Raw genomic sequence first — 17,881 nt, 5'->3', positions numbered from 1 at the left:
TACTAACTCATACATTACAGTCTCTAAGATTAGTTAGAGTCACATTCAAAAGGATTGTGTAATCTTATTATATGTATATATATTTTAAAACTTTTCACGTATCTATATGTAGGAGTGTATCCAAGATTAAAATTGACAAGTTTAAACCATTCAATCTGTTGCATTATAAACTTAGAAATTTAATATTTTCCTACATTTTGGTAAGTAATATTGTACATGTATATCAAACTCGTTTAATGTATGGTGCGTCTATCTCTCTATATACATAATTTGAGTCGAAAGCAATATGTTAAATTAAACTCACAATACCGTCCTAAAATCTGATGTAGTTTGACTGGATATAAAGTTACTAAGAATTATGAGAAAAATTTATAATGTTCCAGAAATTATCCTTTTAAAAGAAGAGTACACTCTGTAGACTCCTTGTTAAATAAATGAGATTCAATATGGATAAAAAATTTATAATGTCATTAAACAATTGTCAAATAAGAAAATATATCGTTCTTTCTGAAAATAATTAAACAGAAAAACGTGTTACATAAATTGGGACCAGGAAAAGTAATTCTAATATATGTTGTTCCATGTGTTAAATGAGTTAGTTCTTCATGTGCCCATCTTCCCCATCATGACCACTCAACCTTATTGTCTTTACCATCGACGTGCCAATGCATTTGCAACTAGCTCTCCTCCCTGTTGACAAGTAAGTGGTTTTCTTCATTTTTCATATATATATATATATATATATATATATACTAATCTTTTAATGATCACGTATAATTTTCATATTGATTTTCGTACTTATTTTGTTATGCTTAATAACTTGAGTCGGGGATTCTTTAGTAACAACCTCGATCTATACTCTCATCAGATGGAAATAAGATTGCATATACATCATTTTTCAGGACTACGATGACTTATGAGATTACATTGAATATGTTATCGACTTAAGTAATGGAAATGTAATATTAATGTACGCCTAGTTCTTCTTCAAGGTGATCTCTTGTATCCATTAGCGAGTGTTTTCCAAATTGCATATTATTTTAATACATCAATATAATGTTTAAGTTCATTATTATAATTAATAATTTGGAAAGATGTAATTGGGATTATAAAATTAAGGATTGGGATTATTTGATAATCAGAAATTAACTTGGTGGAAGCTAGAGAATCTGCACCGCCCAGGCAACATTGATGGCATAAAAATATGTATGAATATAAAATAAAGGAAAAAGTAGAGTTTAATTTCTTAATAATTGGATGATACATTATAAACCACAAGTACTATTTACTTTAAATCCAGTGCTTTGTGAAATAACTTTCCACCTACTAGGACCAAAATTTAAGAAAAATAAAATTTGCAAATTGCAATTATAATATTGCTTAAAATTGAATTTTTTTTTTTTTCATATAGATCTAGGTGGAACGTTCACTGATTAACTAAATTTCAATATGTTTTCATTGTGTTTAGTCTAATCAAGTTGCATTACGAGAAATCCAACTTAAATGTGAAATATTATGCAGTTTGATTTTAATTAATTATTGATGTTACTTAATTGGTTTACAAAATTTTAGTGTATTCGTTCATAAAAAAAAAAAATCCTTATCTGATTCTTGAACATTCTTCATGAAATCTTTTACTTCGTTATTGTTTATATGTACATAAATTTTGTTTTATGAAAGAATTAAAAGTCTCATTTTATATATTTATCATAATAAATATTATAATATAGTATCTACTGTTTGAATAGTGTTTTTCCGCCGATTTTCACTCATGTTCGATACAGGATTTTGATTAAATTTGAATTATGGGGCTCACTGTTTAAGAGCGACGCGTTTTCAACCGAATTTTATATCTTTTCCATAAATTAAACCCGATATCTCTAATTAAGAATGAACAATTCAGGTTGAATTTGAACTAGTGTTTCCATCGCATATCACTAGAAGACAGGCTTACATAATCAAATTCTTTGTTATTTTTGTGCTTCAAACTTTTCGTATTAGTAGAGTGGAAATCATATTACATTCATATGTATTTACAGGCGGGCTACGATAAAATTTTATGGGTCTTAAATTGTGGAATTTTCGTACGTATATTAGGATAGAATCGTCCAAATTATGAAATATAATAATAATTTATATATTTATAAAACTTAGTAAGAATTTAAAATGTGTAGCAGGATACATTATATTCGTCGGCAAGCAAAATATATTATATTTGTATGCATGCAAAATGCATTATATTCATGTCAGTGTGCAACACTTAGCTAGCGTTTAGCCATGAATTTTCAAATATTTTTGGCAAATATTATTTGGGTGAAATTTCACCATGTGTTTGGCCATAGTATTTGAGAAACATATTTCACTTTTTTAGGAAATATAATTTATATCCATAAGTTTTAAAACTATCAAAACTAACCATTTGTTTGTATTACAAGTCAATTGGATCTTCGTTGCAATAAATAACAAGTAGTGTCCTTAAACATTGGAGCAATGTGGTAGTTCGGAGTGAGTGCAACAAGCATAATTCATACATCGTGAAGTAGACAAAACAAATGACTTTGTAACACTAAGCCGATTGTTCATCATTTTCATCAACAATCATATAATCACTTTCATATTCACTGAATATTTCATCACTACTTTGGTGTTCACGTAAAAAATTATGTAATAAAATGCAAAAAACTACTATAGAGGTGTTTTTGTAAAAGATAAAAGTTTGGTATAGAATTTAAATTTTTTAAAAGATTCCAAATAATGAGATTTGATCCAAATACTAGTTTTTTCTAGTATTTGAAAAATTGAGTTATTTGTCAAAAATATTAGCCAAATAATGACAAATTATATGGACAAACACTATTTATCAAATTTTCCCCCAATTTTTACTTGGGAAATCTATGGCAAAATGGATCCTTACATTCAGGGATAAATTTNTACATCGTGAAGTAGACAAAACACATGACTTTGTTACACTAAGCCGATTGTTCATCATTTTCATCAACAATCATATAATCACTTTCATATTCACTGAATATTCCACACTACTTTGGTGTTCACGTAAAAAATTATGTAATAAAATGTAAAAAACTACTATAGAGGTGTTTTTGTAAAAGATAAAAGTTTGGTATAGAATTTAAATTTTTTAAAAGATTCCAAATAATGAGATTTGATCCAAATACTAGTTTTTTCTAGTATTTGAAAATTTGAGTTATTTGTCAATTATTAGCCAAATAATGACAAATTATATGGACAAACACTATTTGTCAAATTTTCCCCCAATTTTTACTTGGGAAATCTATGGCAAAACAGATCCTTATATTCAGGGATAAATTTAGATTTTGTGTTTTATGGATTTAAATTCGTAATTTGACCACTTTCATCAACTTGATTTATTCGATTCAGAATCAACTATTTCCTTTATTTTACATAGCCTAGCCAATAATATTGGATACACCCATGCTTTAATATTTTAAGAGACACAAGTATATGTTATATCATTATTCCTAATTAAAAATCATCTCAACCACCATTAAAAAACACTTTGTATGTCATTGTATTATACCAGATATATTTGTATTTATGCTAGAAATAAGGAGATATGTGTATTGGGTGTATTTAATACTAAACCTATACTCTTACCATTTTTAAAAAAAAAAAGGAAAAGGAATATCACTATTTTAGGATATATTGGGGCTATGTTTGTTGTGTCATGTGATTTTCCTTTTAAATTTTCGAACGATGAGTTCAATACTAATTATAATTAGTGTAAATACAATATAAATAAATAATATATATATATATATAATAAGCCACAATGCAACTATCATTGTAACTATCCTGTTAGTTTTCAACCAAAAGCTAACAAGATTTTTAGTTACATATTTATTATTTAGTTAAATAATAAATATGTCATTGTATGGGCTATTTATTACTCATTCCTTTTTAAATTTGTTAAATTTTGATTTGATACATAGTTTACGAAAGTAAATTAGATTTTGAGAAAAAACATTAAGTGATACTTGAAGTTGTCCCAAATTTTCAAAAAGACACCTTAACTTTGTGTGCATCCTATTACCCCACAAAACATTCAAAATCACAATAGATACACATTTTTTACACAATATTTCCGCTTTGGACAAAAATATCTTTCGAATGTGCAATTTCTTAAAAACAAAAAGTCGGACCCATTATTGATGTATTGAAGGATGCTTTGGTAATTTCCTATGATGAATTCGTTTTGTTTGTTTCTTTTAAATTTATTTTACTATACTAAATAATTCTATAAAATATTATGAATTGCGATAATTAATTACTTGAATATTTAAAAGATATAAAAATATATAAAAGATCTGATTGACTCTTCAAATTTTACCGGTGACACATAAATTGGGACAAATGAAATAATATATATTATTTGAAACTTCTTAGAAAGTACTATAAATTACAGTAATAAACTGCTAGAAATATTTCAAAGACAAAAAAAAATTGATTGAATCTCAAAATTTTTTACTACTACATAAATTGAGAAAAAAGAAATGACCTCTATTATTTGAAAATGACGTAAAAGTATTACAAATCATACAATAAGAATTAACAATTTAAAATTTTTAAAAGACTTTAATGCTTTATACTTATTCTATTTCCACTTTGGACAAAAATATCCTCCCAATATGCATATTTTTTTAAACAAAAAGTGGGACCCATTATTGATGTATTCAAGGATGCTTTGGTAATTTTCCTATGATGAATTCGTTTTGTTTGTTGTTTAATTTTTTTAAAATAATTGTATAAAATATTATATATCACAATAATTATTTACTTAAATATTCAAAAGATATAAAAATATATAAAAGATCTTATTAACTCTTCAAATTTTATCGGTGACACATCAATTGGACAAATGAAATAATATATATTATTTGAAAATTACTTAGAAAGTACAATAATTTACAGTAATTAACAATATAATATTTTAAAGACAAAAAAAATTGATTGAATCTCCAAATTTTATTAGTACCACATAAATTGAGAAAGAAGAAATAACCTTTATTATTTCAAAATTGCGTAAAAGATATTACAAATCATACAACAATAATTACCAATTTAGAATGTTAAAAGACATAAAAAAAATTTTTACCATAGTTAACAATAATTAAAAATTTAAACTATTTTAAATTAATATTAAAGTTTGATTAACTCTTTAATTTTGTCTTTGTCACATAAATTGAAACAAAAATAATACATATTGGGCCCGTGCTAGCACGGGCTCCGATGTCTAGTATTACTTTACTATATAAGAAGAGGGAATAACTACTATATAAGAAGTCAACATGTGTTCCAATAAAAATTACTATATAAGCAATATATTTATAAAAAGAAATGACATATAAAATAAAATGGATAAAGTATTAGTTTTTGAAAATGGAAAAGGACAAAACACATATAAAATTAAAAGACATATAAAAAAAGTTGGTTTAACTCTCAAACATAAAGAGTAACATATGTTATTAAAAACTTTAATAAAAAGTACTATAATTTACAATAAATAATAACTTCAAATATCTACGAGACAACAAAAAAAAGACTAATTTTTGTACTGCTTGTGTCACATAAATTAGGATTCGGATGATTTTAATATTTTAATTTTGGTTATACATTATAAAATAGCCGAAAAATTGAATGATATAATTTTTAAAAAAATAACCGAATGAATCGTCCTATCGATAACCCTAATGTTACTTCTACTCTATTTATTTTTACTTAAATTTAGAAAGATATGCTTCATTTCTACCCTCAATCTTATCACTACATTTATTTGCTATTTAAAATTGAAATTAAAAAGACAAATGACAAATAAGTTTCTATACTAGCTCACTTATGAGCAAAATATATTATAACAATCTTTACTAATATTATAACAATACATAAACTATGCTCCCTCCGTCCCATATTAGATGGGCACTTCCAACTTTACACGGTGATTAAGAAATCATTAATACATTGGAAGACTTCACCATTTTACCCTTTGTTTATATCAATGCACATTGAAATGAGTTACAAAAAATACACATACAATATAGGAATGGTCATATTAATTGTAGGGGTAAAATGGAAAAGAATTAATTAATTCTATCCTAATTTAATAAGTGCTCAAATAATATGAAAAAATATTTTTAGTAAGATTCTTATCTAATATGGGACGAAGAGAGTAACAATATAACTTTATTAATGTTGGGCCCGTGCTTTCTTTACTAATATATATATATATAGTTGGATAGCCTTAATTAATATGAAGTCAAAGATATCTATCGAAAGTATTTCTCTCCTTTAAGTCCTTTTCCCTACTTAAAATATCTTCATCAGTTAATTTGTATTTGGACAATATCTATCTCAATGTTTGCCCTACTCTTTTTTATTTCTTCTTTTTGGATGTTTTCTTTGCTCAGTCAGCATATATTTTTTTAATAGCGTTTGATCATATATTTTGTATTAAATTTTAAAAAAATATTTTTATTTCTATTCTAATCCATGGCAGTTGAAAGCCTCGTGAAACTGAGATCTGTCCATGCAAGAAGACAAAAATAAAATCTGACTGCTAAAATGGACAATAGTTCTCTCTTTCTTTTTTTCTTTCTTCACTTTTGCTAATAAACTTTAGTATATAAATTGTCGTATTTTTGGCATGTTACTATTTTCTATTCCTTTTTACATTTAAAAATTCCAACTGTATTTACATAATAGTAGCAAAATAACAACAATACATAATGAATAATGATTATATGATTGTTAAAATTAAGCAAAATAAAAACAAAATTTGACCAAAAAACTAGTCAACTTGATTATGTAATGAGTTAGTAAAGTGATACACATCAAAAAGTTTAAGATGATTCATTTTCAGGTTTATAAATTATTAGAAAGTATAATTTCATGAAATTCAACTTATACAGACCCTATTAGAGATTTCTCCATTTTCATAGCTCGAACCTACTTTTGATTACCGGTATTATACTGACATGTACCTATAAACAAATCCGTGTAACAAATATTTTCCTAAAAGATTGATTTATTGTCCTGTAGTAATTGATTCCTCTGCCATTTCGTTGAAATACTATAAGAACTCTAGTAATTAATTCATGAAAATGTTGAAGGGTCACCATCATTTTGTATTTATTTTTATTTTGGTAAGGGAAGGCGAAATAGGACAGGAGGTTACAAGATGGATAATCGTCATAAATCAAATTGAGGTACTAAGATTCCCGTATCATTTGTCAAATCTTGCTTCCTGTTTCACAATTAATAAATATAACAACCCTCAACTTCATTTTATGTATAGACAAGTCCAAATTTATGTTTCAAATTACAAAGAAGGAGAAAAAGGAAAAATATTAAATTAGTATGAACATGTTGAATGAGGCATTAATTTCCCAAGAAAATCAGAACCCTCAATTTCCAAAAGCTCTTCTCTATAATCTATATGTTGGTCATTTTCTATCCAGATGGAGTGCCAGGTTACTATATATTATGTATTTTATTTTCTAAAATTTTCAAGTTTGAGTGTAGAAATTTAGATTTTATGTATTGTTCTTGGTGTGATAAAACAGTAAAGCTTGTTTTTAATTATAGTATGTCTTCAAATTATTCACTGTTATGCAAATTTGAGTAAATTTGCACTTAAACCTTCATGCCTGTGATCAGTGGTGGAGCTACAGGGGCAGAAGGCCCGAAAATCATATTGTACAATAAGGTCAAAATGTATTATATTGTTACGTTTATATAGTAAATGATGAACTCTTGTTGAAAATCCTGCCTCTGTCGTTGCCTATGATCCTTTTCAGTAAAACCGATAGAACCAATATTTAGAGATTTCTTCATAGTCTTATTAGGATTGGTAATGTAAGGTCTAGCCCCCTTGCTTGTACTTATCCTATTGAGGATTTTTATGTTAATAAAAGGTCGCTAAACACTCTGTGTAGTGGTATAAATTCAAGAAAAAAAAATGAATCAGAATCCTTTTTCTGGACTATTTACATAGGAGAATTGACCTTATTATTCTCTAATTGTCTGCCTATTCCATTCGATGAATCTCCTGCTCAGAAATCGTTAGTATGTTCATTAGATATCAGTCTTATGGAGATTGTAGTGTTTTTTACTTCCTTTGAAGTGGTAATAATGCAGAATAACATGAACTCAGTGGGAGGGTATGAGACATTGTAGAAGTTACTAAATTGTGCAATATAGCCTATGATACATGTTATGGAAGGCGTAATGCAATTATACGAGCATTATTGTGAGATTCAATTATAAACATTTTCATAATTGCAGGATGTGGGAATTCTCTGTTGGTTTGTACATGATCAACGTCTGGCCAGATTCGTTACTCCTAACGGCTGCTTATGGTGTGGTGGAGTCTGCTTCAACGGCATTGTTTGGTCCTCTCATTGGACAGTGGGTGGATAGGTTAACATATGTTAAGGTTCGTACTCATTCATTCTTAACAGTCCCCTGCACATGATTGATAAAGATCCAATTTAAAATATAGAACATTTTTCCGATAATTGCTATGGTAATTGTCATATACTAATGGTTATTCATCATTCATACCACAACAACAACTATGCCTCAACAACACCATTCATATTGATATGTAAATGGTATATATGAATCAAGAGGTCAAAAAATGCTTTAGAGATATGTAAGTAAATTGTGCTTTAGTGAAGCAAAATCACAAGACGCATTGGAAATCCACTTTAGTACTGTATTTTGACGAAAGGAACAAAAGCTTCTGCTTATGCAAAGGGGTAACAATATGGGGTCGAGTAACCAATCGTTGGCATGCATGGTTTAGTAGATATTGCGTACTATTCTGCATACCAAACATTTCGTGGTAGCAGGAGTACTCAGACACGCAAAAAGTTTCTAACAATTATTTTTATATTTCAAGACGTGATCGCATAATGTTCACTTTTGATTAGGAATACAATCTTTGCACTTTGTTGCAGGTTCTCCAACTTTGGCTGCTAAGCCAAAACATCTCATTTATTGTTGCTGGAGGTGCAGTCATTGCTCTTTTAGTCCGTGCAGACTTGATATTGGTCAATCTTACGGCATTTATCTCACTTGTAAGTTTAATTTATATATCCGGAGCTGTTGGTGTGCTTTCATCTCTTGCCGGAACCATCTTGATCGAAAGAGAATGGTGAGTGTGCGCCCTCCTTTTCTTGAAATTTTCATTCATAATTTAGTTTGGATGTGTTTACAATTAACTGAACTTTATTGGCAGGGTAGTCGTAATATCAGAAGGGCATCCTCCTGGGCTGTTAACAAAGATGAATTCAACCATAAGACGAATAGATTTGATTTGCAAGCTATTCGCTCCGGTGATAACTGGCTTCATTATCAGCTTTGTTTCTCTAACTGCATCAGCCATGACTCTAGCTCTTTGGAATGTTATATCCGTTTTCTTGGAATACTGGCTTCTTACATCTGTATACAATGGGATTCCAGCTCTAAGTGAAAGCAGCCTGAGGAGGGCCTCAAGATCTTTGCCAGAGCATTCGGATTTAAGCCCCACTATTTCTCATGAACAGAAAAGCACGTTTCACTTGGATAGAATTGGATTGGAGCAATCTGAAAATCTCTGGAGGAAAATAGTCGGTTCGATCTCAAGATTACCTTGCCTTTCTGCATGGAAAGTGTACTTGCAGCAAGATGTAGTCCTCCCAGGGCTAGCCCTTGCCTTGCTTTTTTTCACCGTACTCAGGTGAAACTTAGTAATGTTACTCGTTATTATGCAATTGACCTTAAAATCATTTGCAACAATCATCCTTGAAATTAACAACTGCACCAGCCTCCCGGTGCTTTTGCCATTTTGCCTGAGAAGGGTTTTAACATTACCTAGGAAACTTTTAACTTTCTAGTAAAATGTCTGATACATAATATACCGAGGGCATGGGCATATTGATCACTTTTTCGTCTAATTTGTGCCACAGCTTTGGAACGTTGATGACTGCTACGCTTGAATGGGAAGGAATTCCGGCATATGTCATTGGAATTGCGCGTGGAGTAAGCGCAACAATAGGGATAGCTGCAACATTTCTCTACCCAATATTAGAATCACATATTTCAACACTTCGAACAGGCCTTTGGTCAATCTGGTCACAGGTATTAACCATAGTAAATACTTAAGGAGCCAAAATCTGTATGGTGACAGGATATGATGAGAAGTTGCTAAGAAATTTACGGTGTAATCATTGAATGTTCTGAATTATAAGTTGGTTATATTCTGTTACCTATGCAGTGGACTTTCCTGTTGATATGTGTAGCTTCAATATGGGTCCATAAGAAATTTCTATCAGCATGTATGCTTATGGCTGGTGTGGCTGCATCGCGTTTGGGTTTGTGGATGTTTGACTTAGCGGTCATTCAGCAAATGCAGGTGAGGATGCTAAAACATTTCTGCTAGCTTTCGTTGATGAGATTTGTCATCTTCATCGTTTTTCTTGATAGCGATTTACATTATATGGCATCTTCATTTCTGGACTTGGACAGGATCATGTCCCTGAAAGTGATCGCTGTGTGGTAGGAGGAGTTCAAAACTCACTACAGTCTTTCCTGGAATTGATGACTTATCTCTCGGGCATAATCATATCTAATCCCCAGGTGATGATCATTTTAGATTTTCATGAATCACTCATTATTATTTCAATCCGGAGAGGCATTTTTAGAACTCATTATTCCCTCGAAGCTGTAACGTGACTTAGAAGTGCTTCACAAAAGAAACTAGGACTTGATAGTGAATAAGAGATTTAAGGAACCTTTTATAGGTAAAGTTCACAACTTCTGTAGAAAGAAGATCTATACAACTTTTCTCTCGCAGCCTCAAAGATAGATACTTCTGTTGTTAGCACTTCATTTGCACAACTTCGTAATTTCTGTTTTTGGCGATTATTTTGGAGAGGAACTTGTGATCTATTGTATATCGATTGAAGCATTTGCTTGGCTAGAGAAACAATAAGAAAATATAATCTATTACCATATTTATCTTTCTCGTAATCAAGAGACGTGATCCTTTGTGTAATCAAAGGTTCTCTTTCGGAAATTTACAGCCTCTCTACCTCCACAAGGTAGGGGTAAGGTTTGCGTACACTCTACCCTTCCCAGACTCCACTTATGAGATTACATTGGGTATGCTGTTGTTGTTGTTAGTATTATTTTGTCCTGTGTTAAATACAAGTTCTATCTTTCTATTACATAAAAAGCATTTCTTGTTATTGTATACTTGAAATGTGTTTTAACGTGTTTCTTCTGCTGCATTTGATTCAGGATTTCTGGAAGTTGATCCTATTATCTTTCCTTTTAGTGACACTGGCCTCGACGTTATACAGTATACATGTTTATCGGGTTAGGAAGCACCTATTTCACTTTGAGAAGTTCAATTGTTTAGTAAGATCATCTTAGACTCTGCAACGATGAACATGAAAAACAGAACCATAAGCATGTTTCCTTTTTATGAAGCTTGTGGTGGAACAACACGAGGTTTGCTCCTTCCCTCTTCGAGTTTTCTTTATGTGTAACTTTTGTGCATCTTGTAAATTACATTTTAGTAGAGAGCTACATGACACAACTTGTATTCAGCAAAGATTGCCTCATAGGCTAATGTCAATGAGAGCCTTTTGTACACCATAAATGTTAACTGTTGCAAACTGCTTTTAAGGCAATGCAAGAAATTTTATATTTGAAAAGCTATAACCAAGATTGCTACTATTTGATTTATATTGTACTTCTTCAAGGGTCTATCACTTCGCGGGTGCACATATAAAAACTAGTTCTGGCGCGTGTAACCCAATTTTATTGACCACAAAATTTTAAAAAATTATATAAATATTAGTATTAAGAAACATGTTTGAGTTATAAATTACATATTAAAATCTTTCATTCAAAGTAATTATCTTTTAGCAATCTTTATTTAAATTACTTGTATTTTTTTAAAAAAAAACATATTGCATAAACTATTTTTCAAGTATTATCAAACTCATCATGTATTAATAGAAGTTTTGTCAATTAAGTAGCACTTAAAAAAATAATAACACAAAAAAAAATCTTTAACAATGCAAAATGATACAGAATTATATAAAAATAGGGGTTGCATACCAAATTTATTTTGGACAATCATACCTTAACTCCAAAATGGAAAAGAAAAACTTAAAATCATAAGCTAACATAAAAATGATCTAAAGGAATACATAGGTCATATCTTATACTTCTAAGCTTAACACTTGAACTATATTGTAAGAAAGCTTTTCTTTTTAATTTCCGTATGAAGCTATGTGTTCTTCTCCTCAATTAGCTTCTTGACGACATGTATCTATATATTATTTAGGAAGAAGAAAAGAGAACAGTAGATGATAGAAAATAATATGATCATCTAAGGAGCAATTTACTGGTGTTTATAGTGATATTTGATTGTCTTTTCACCTACCAAAATTTATTAATGGAGCACATTGAATCATGATGCATAAATTTTATTTTGGTTTCAAAACTCAAAGAGTCACGGAATTGGAAGAGTTTCATACATTATTTTGTCTTCTACTCTAATTGAATTTAACCTAATCAATTATAATTATAGTGTTATAACTAAAAAATTCAAGTGTAGTTGTTGGACTTCATATTCCCCAATTATGTAATTAATATTTAATAAATTAATTAATTTTATTTTAATTTAGTGGAGAGGCAAAATGGTAATCCAAAAAGGAAGTTTTCAGATTTTATCCTAATGTGATTAACATTTTAGGTTGACTTGCTTTTGCACAACCCAAGTCAACAGAAAACCAAATTGTAATTTGTCTATTTTGAGACTAAAGACTAGATAAGATACAAAAGAGTAGCCTTCCTCACCATCCTATGCATAAACTAAAAGACAGAAACATCAACTTTCTTTGTATTTTAAAACATCTGAAGTAGGACTCTCATTAGACAAAATGGTGATGCTGTCTTGACTTTTTCAAAACTCAAAATTGGAGTAACTTTAGTTGCTCATTCCTTGTCTTTGCTTAATTATTTTTTGCGTGTGCCGGCCAATATGATTTGTATACATGCAACATATCATTACTGCATTTTATAGCATTGCCTCACAATGAAAATATCACTCATGCTACAGCTTTCTTTCATCACCATGCTGGTGGTGCTTTTTTTGATTAATTCTCCAGTGTATGGTCATTGTTTAGGCGATCAAAAGGCGTTGTTGCTTAAACTAAAGAATGGCCTTACATTCGATTCATCTTTGTCAACCAAACTGGTAAGATGGGATCAAAACACTGACTGTTGCCAGTGGCCAGGTGTAAGTTGTGATCAGAAAGGTCATGTGCTTGTTTTGGAACTGGACAACGAAACAATTTTCAGAGGACTTGAGAATCCAACCAGTCTATTCGATCTTCAGTATCTTGAGAAGCTGAATTTGGCTTATAATCATTTAAACTCTGTTCAAATACCGAGAGAAGTTTATAAGCTCACAAACTTAACATACCTGAATTTGTCATTTGCTGGTTTTGGTGGGAAGATTCCAATGGAATTGTCAAGATTGACGAAGTTAACGTTTCTTGACCTTTCTAATGTCGCATTAAAGCTTGAGAGCGGAGATCTGAAGGCACTGGTTGGAAACCTGCCAAATCTTAGAGAACTTTATCTTGATGAAGTGTACATACCATGGAAGGGGATTGAGTGGTGCTCAACTTTATCTTCATCTCTGCCTCAGTTAAGAGTGTTAAGCATGACAAATTGTGGCATTTCAAGCCCTTTTGATCCCGTCCTCTTAAATCTTCATTTCCTTTCAGTCATTCGTCTGGATGACAACAACTTGTCCACTATAGTTCCTGAATTTCTAGCAAATTTTACAAAATTGACAACCCTCAGTCTCAGTAACTGCAACTTGAGAGGTGAATTTCCGAATAAGATCTTTCAGGTAACAACTCTACAGGAGCTTGATTTATATGGCAATGAAAAACTCACTGGCACTTTACCTGACTTTTCACAGAATGGTTCATTAAGGGAGTTAGGTCTTGGCAGAACAAATTTCACAGGTTCACTTCCAGATTCAATTGCTAACCTCACAACCTTGACCGAGATTGACTTAAGTTCATGCAATTTCTTTGGACCTATCTCATCAAAAATGGAAAATCTAAGAGATTTAGTTTATTTAGACTTTTCATTCAATAGCTTTACTGGCTCAATCCCACTATTTCGTAAGGAAAAGAAGCTCAATTACATTGACCTTTCTTATAACAATCTAACAGGTCCACTTTCTTCTACTCATTTTGGAGGTCTTTCAGAGCTTGAGTATCTACACTTGGAAGAAAATTCTATCGGTGGGACCCTTCCGACAGTTGTGTTTTCTATTCCATCATTGCAGGTGCTTGAACTTCAGAATAATCACGTCAGTGGAGAAGTCCATGAATTTGCTAACGCGTCCTCCTCTTTTTTGTATAAACTTGACTTGAGCAATAACTATCTAAATGGATCAATCCCCTGGTCTATCTTTAAACTCAATAGGCTTTCACAACTCTCACTTTCTTCCAACTCCTTCAGTGGGACCATTAATATCGAAGCGATAAAGGGACTTCCTAGGCTAAAAATACTTGACCTTTCTTACAACAATTTGAGAATTGATGTACAGGGTAGTAATTCAACCTCATTTCCCTTTCCCCAAATGAGTGAACTGAACTTGGCATCATGCCAGTTGCAAAAGTTCCCGGATCTCAAAAACCAGTCACTCATATTTGCTTTAGACCTTTCATACAACAGGATCAAGGGCAATATACCCATTGTACCTAATTCTCTTATCTACCTTTCAATTGCCAATAATAAACTTACGGGATCAATACCCTCTTCCATATGCAATCTATATCAGCTTCAATTTATTGATATGTCAAACAATTCCATAAACAACAAACTACCTCCATGTCTATTTCAAATGTTTGACTATCTCTCAGTGCTGAATCTAGGGAGAAACAGACTAAGTGGCATTATTCTTGATACATTTTTGTCAAACTGCAGTTTGAAAACTTTAGACCTCAGCAACAATAACTTAGAAGGAAAAGTACCAAGATCCCTGCAAAGATGTGCATTTCTGGAGGTTTTAGACATTGGAAACAACAAGATTAGAGATACATTCCCATGTATGTTGAAAACATTACCCAGTTTGCACATCCTAGTCCTAAGGTCGAACAAGTTTTATGGAGATCTCCTGTGTCGTATAGCTAATCAAACATGGTCGAAGCTTCAAATTATAGATATTGCATCCAACAATTTCAGGGGAGCACTGCTACCACATTACTTCTCGAGCTTGGAAGGCATGATGAAGAGCAGAAATCCAGAGCCACGACTACACTACTTGGAAGTTGAATTCATCAACTATGGCCTCTACTATCGAAATAGAGTGACTTTAACTCTCAAAGGTCAGGAGATGGAGATTGAGAATATTCTTGAAGTTTTTACTTCCATCGATTTCTCCTGCAACAACTTTGAAGGAGAGATACCAGAGGTATTGGGAGATCTCAAATTGCTTTACCTTCTTAACTTATCGCACAATGCTTTGACAGGAAGAATACCAAAGGCCCTCGGAAAGTTGACTCAGCTTGGATCCTTAGATCTTTCAGTAAACCAGTTAAGTGGGAGAATTCCAGACGAGCTCGCGAGTCTCACATTCCTTGCTTTCTTGAACCTATCTTTTAATCAACTTTCCGGTAGGATTCCAAGAGGAAACCAACTTCAGACATTCTCAGCAGAATCTTTTGAAGGGAACACAGGGCTGTGTGATTTTCCGCTGAAGAAACTGTGCAGTGACACCAAAATGAATGGATCGTCACAACCAAGAAGACATTCTGACGATGAAACAGTTGATGGGAAATATATAAGTTTTGCATTGGGATCTTCATTGTGTTTTGGTATCGTTACCTGGCTGCTTTTGCATAGCACAAGATATAATGAGCTCGTTGACAGACTTCTTTTCAGAATTTTTGGTGAGCACAAAAAGGCAGGCAGAAATAGAAACAGAAGGAGGTCAAGGTAAGTTAAGCTTTATTAGTGTAGAGTACACAAGGTCATTTTGTTCACTTGGTGCCTAAGCTTTGAGGTTGGATCTTTTTACATTCTGTTTTGCTGGATAAGCCTGCATGTTGAATGAATTAAGGAGTTCATTTTGTGTTTTCTGTATGCGAAATTAGTTTCTTTTAGGAAGCAATTAACACCATATTTACACAAATATATACAGCTGTTACATAGATAATATACAGCTATTATAATCTGTCCATCATGCTAACAAATTGGTCTATTTTTCTGCAAATTCTTGACATGACTATATATTAGTGATCTCTATTCGTCTCAGTAGACTAGTTCTGGGAACGTACTATCATACAAATTTCTATAGGTCTAATTTAACGTTGATAATTATTAATTACATTATTCTTTTGTATTTGTGCAAATATTAAGTGTCAACTAATGCTTTTCATTTTATTTTGGTTATTTTTGTGCAAAAAATGAAATGTTGAATAATGTAAAACTAATTAAGATAATATAGCATATAGTAGTATGTGATATAGCGAAGAAATCTTGCTCTAAATTTAAAATATGAATGTAAATATATCTAACAAAATAGCGAAGAGCTCTTGCTCTAAATTTAAAATATGGACGTAAATATTGTTGGAAAATTATATGGACAGCGGAAATCAGAGCCAAATCGTTTATGCTAGAACATATACAATTATGCTATAACACATAAATTTGCTGAAATTTAATTCAAGAATTAAATCTTGAAGCGTGAGCAAATACCTTCAAGCAAATCCCCAAGATAGACAACAATTATGGTCTTCTACAGTGATCCCAAGTTCACATTCGAACTCTCTCAATACTTGGATGGGCAAGTATCGAATAGAAAACTGATTCATCTATTTTCTAGGTTATGAGAATTCCTATTTATAGAGATTTCTTCTCAATCCAAAAAGGAGTAGAAAACCTAGTTTTTTCTGAAAAACCAGAAAAACCCACATTATTCTTCCTTTTCCCATAGAAATAGGATTCTGAGTTCTAGTTAAATATGGGCACTGTAGACCACAAAATTAATTACTGAGACTTCCTAGAAATTCGTAATTGCACTCCTTTATTTATATTCCGAAATTTCTCATTAAAACTTATGTAATTACCCATGTTAAGATTACAGCTACTAATCAATAAATTAAATTACTGACGAATTTGATTCAATAATTATTTTCCTTTAGAACACTACTTAACTTATTTCATGTATCAGATTCATATCCACTTGCAAGGTTTGACTTGATGAAAACTTATAAGTTTCTCAAAAAGGCATATCAATCAATCTCTATAACGAGACATTGATTCCATCAACTAACTTATTATTTCACCAATATATATTATTACCATCCAATATACCAGGCATATTGACCTATCTCAGAATCTCACATTTTAATAAATCAAAATGATAATTAATATATACATATCATAATAGTTATATCAGGATTGAGAATATAAGTACATTTAACAGTTTAGAGAATATGTTTTTGTCAGTCAGTCTAAAACAACTATCTCTACTCGGTCTCGTTTAATACATACAAAATGCACTAGCACAAGAAGTTGGAACTATACCGTTCCCATAATCAAGATAAATTATTTATAATCTTGTGCTACAATCGTACCGATGGCATGTCCAATTTTCATCCTAGATTGTGAACAAAAAACTTTATACTTATATGAACCGATAATTTAATCATTTGTGTATAAGCTAAAACTCTATACACTAAATCACCATAAACGATTATATGATCTATTAAAACTGAATATATAATTATTCTATAATAAATATTATATCTAACTATAT

The 17,881-nt window shown here is 31.1% G+C and overlaps 2 protein-coding genes across 3 annotated transcripts; both read left to right on the top strand.

The window, feature by feature from the left end:
* Positions 1-7,144: 7,144 nt before the first annotated feature.
* LOC125866211 (solute carrier family 40 member 2-like) lies at positions 7,145-11,753 on the top strand. Of its 2 annotated transcripts, none has more exons than XM_049546525.1 (8): positions 7,145-7,241; positions 8,320-8,470; positions 8,997-9,193; positions 9,278-9,757; positions 9,987-10,158; positions 10,295-10,432; positions 10,546-10,656; positions 11,320-11,753. In XM_049546525.1, exons 2-8 carry the CDS (start codon positions 8,321-8,323, stop codon positions 11,452-11,454), a joined length of 1,383 nt encoding a protein of 460 aa, XP_049402482.1. In that variant the 5' UTR covers positions 7,145-7,241; position 8,320; the 3' UTR covers positions 11,455-11,753. The 2 variants fall into 2 exon arrangements, with proteins under 2 accessions (XP_049402482.1, XP_049402481.1); XM_049546524.1 differs by lacking the exon at positions 7,145-7,241 and adding an exon at positions 7,372-7,505.
* A 1,325-nt stretch (positions 11,754-13,078) lies between these two features.
* Positions 13,079-16,288, top strand: LOC125866210 (receptor-like protein 7). Its single transcript, XM_049546523.1, has one exon. It carries the CDS (start codon positions 13,130-13,132, stop codon positions 16,058-16,060), a length of 2,931 nt encoding a protein of 976 aa, XP_049402480.1. The 5' UTR covers positions 13,079-13,129; the 3' UTR covers positions 16,061-16,288.
* Positions 16,289-17,881: the final 1,593 nt, after the last annotated feature.

The sequence above is a fragment of the Solanum stenotomum genome, chromosome 5, assembly GCF_019186545.1.
Source record: "Solanum stenotomum isolate F172 chromosome 5, ASM1918654v1, whole genome shotgun sequence".
NCBI lineage: Eukaryota > Viridiplantae > Streptophyta > Magnoliopsida > Solanales > Solanaceae > Solanum > Solanum stenotomum.
The sequence above is the reverse complement of the archived record's forward strand: the minus strand, read 5'-3'. Positions and strand labels throughout refer to the sequence as shown.

Coding starts and splice junctions, on each gene's coding strand:
- LOC125866211 (XM_049546524.1), top strand. CDS start 7,393: ATGAACATGTTGAATGAGGCATTAATTTCCCAAGAAAATCAGAACCCT. Junction 9,194..9,277: donor ATCTTGATCGAAAGAGAATG/GTGAGTGTGCGC, acceptor CTTTATTGGCAG/GGTAGTCGTAATATCAGAAG. Junction 9,758..9,986: donor CTTTTTTTCACCGTACTCAG/GTGAAACTTAGT, acceptor TTTGTGCCACAG/CTTTGGAACGTTGATGACTG.
- LOC125866210 (XM_049546523.1), top strand. CDS start 13,130: ATGAAAATATCACTCATGCTACAGCTTTCTTTCATCACCATGCTGGTG.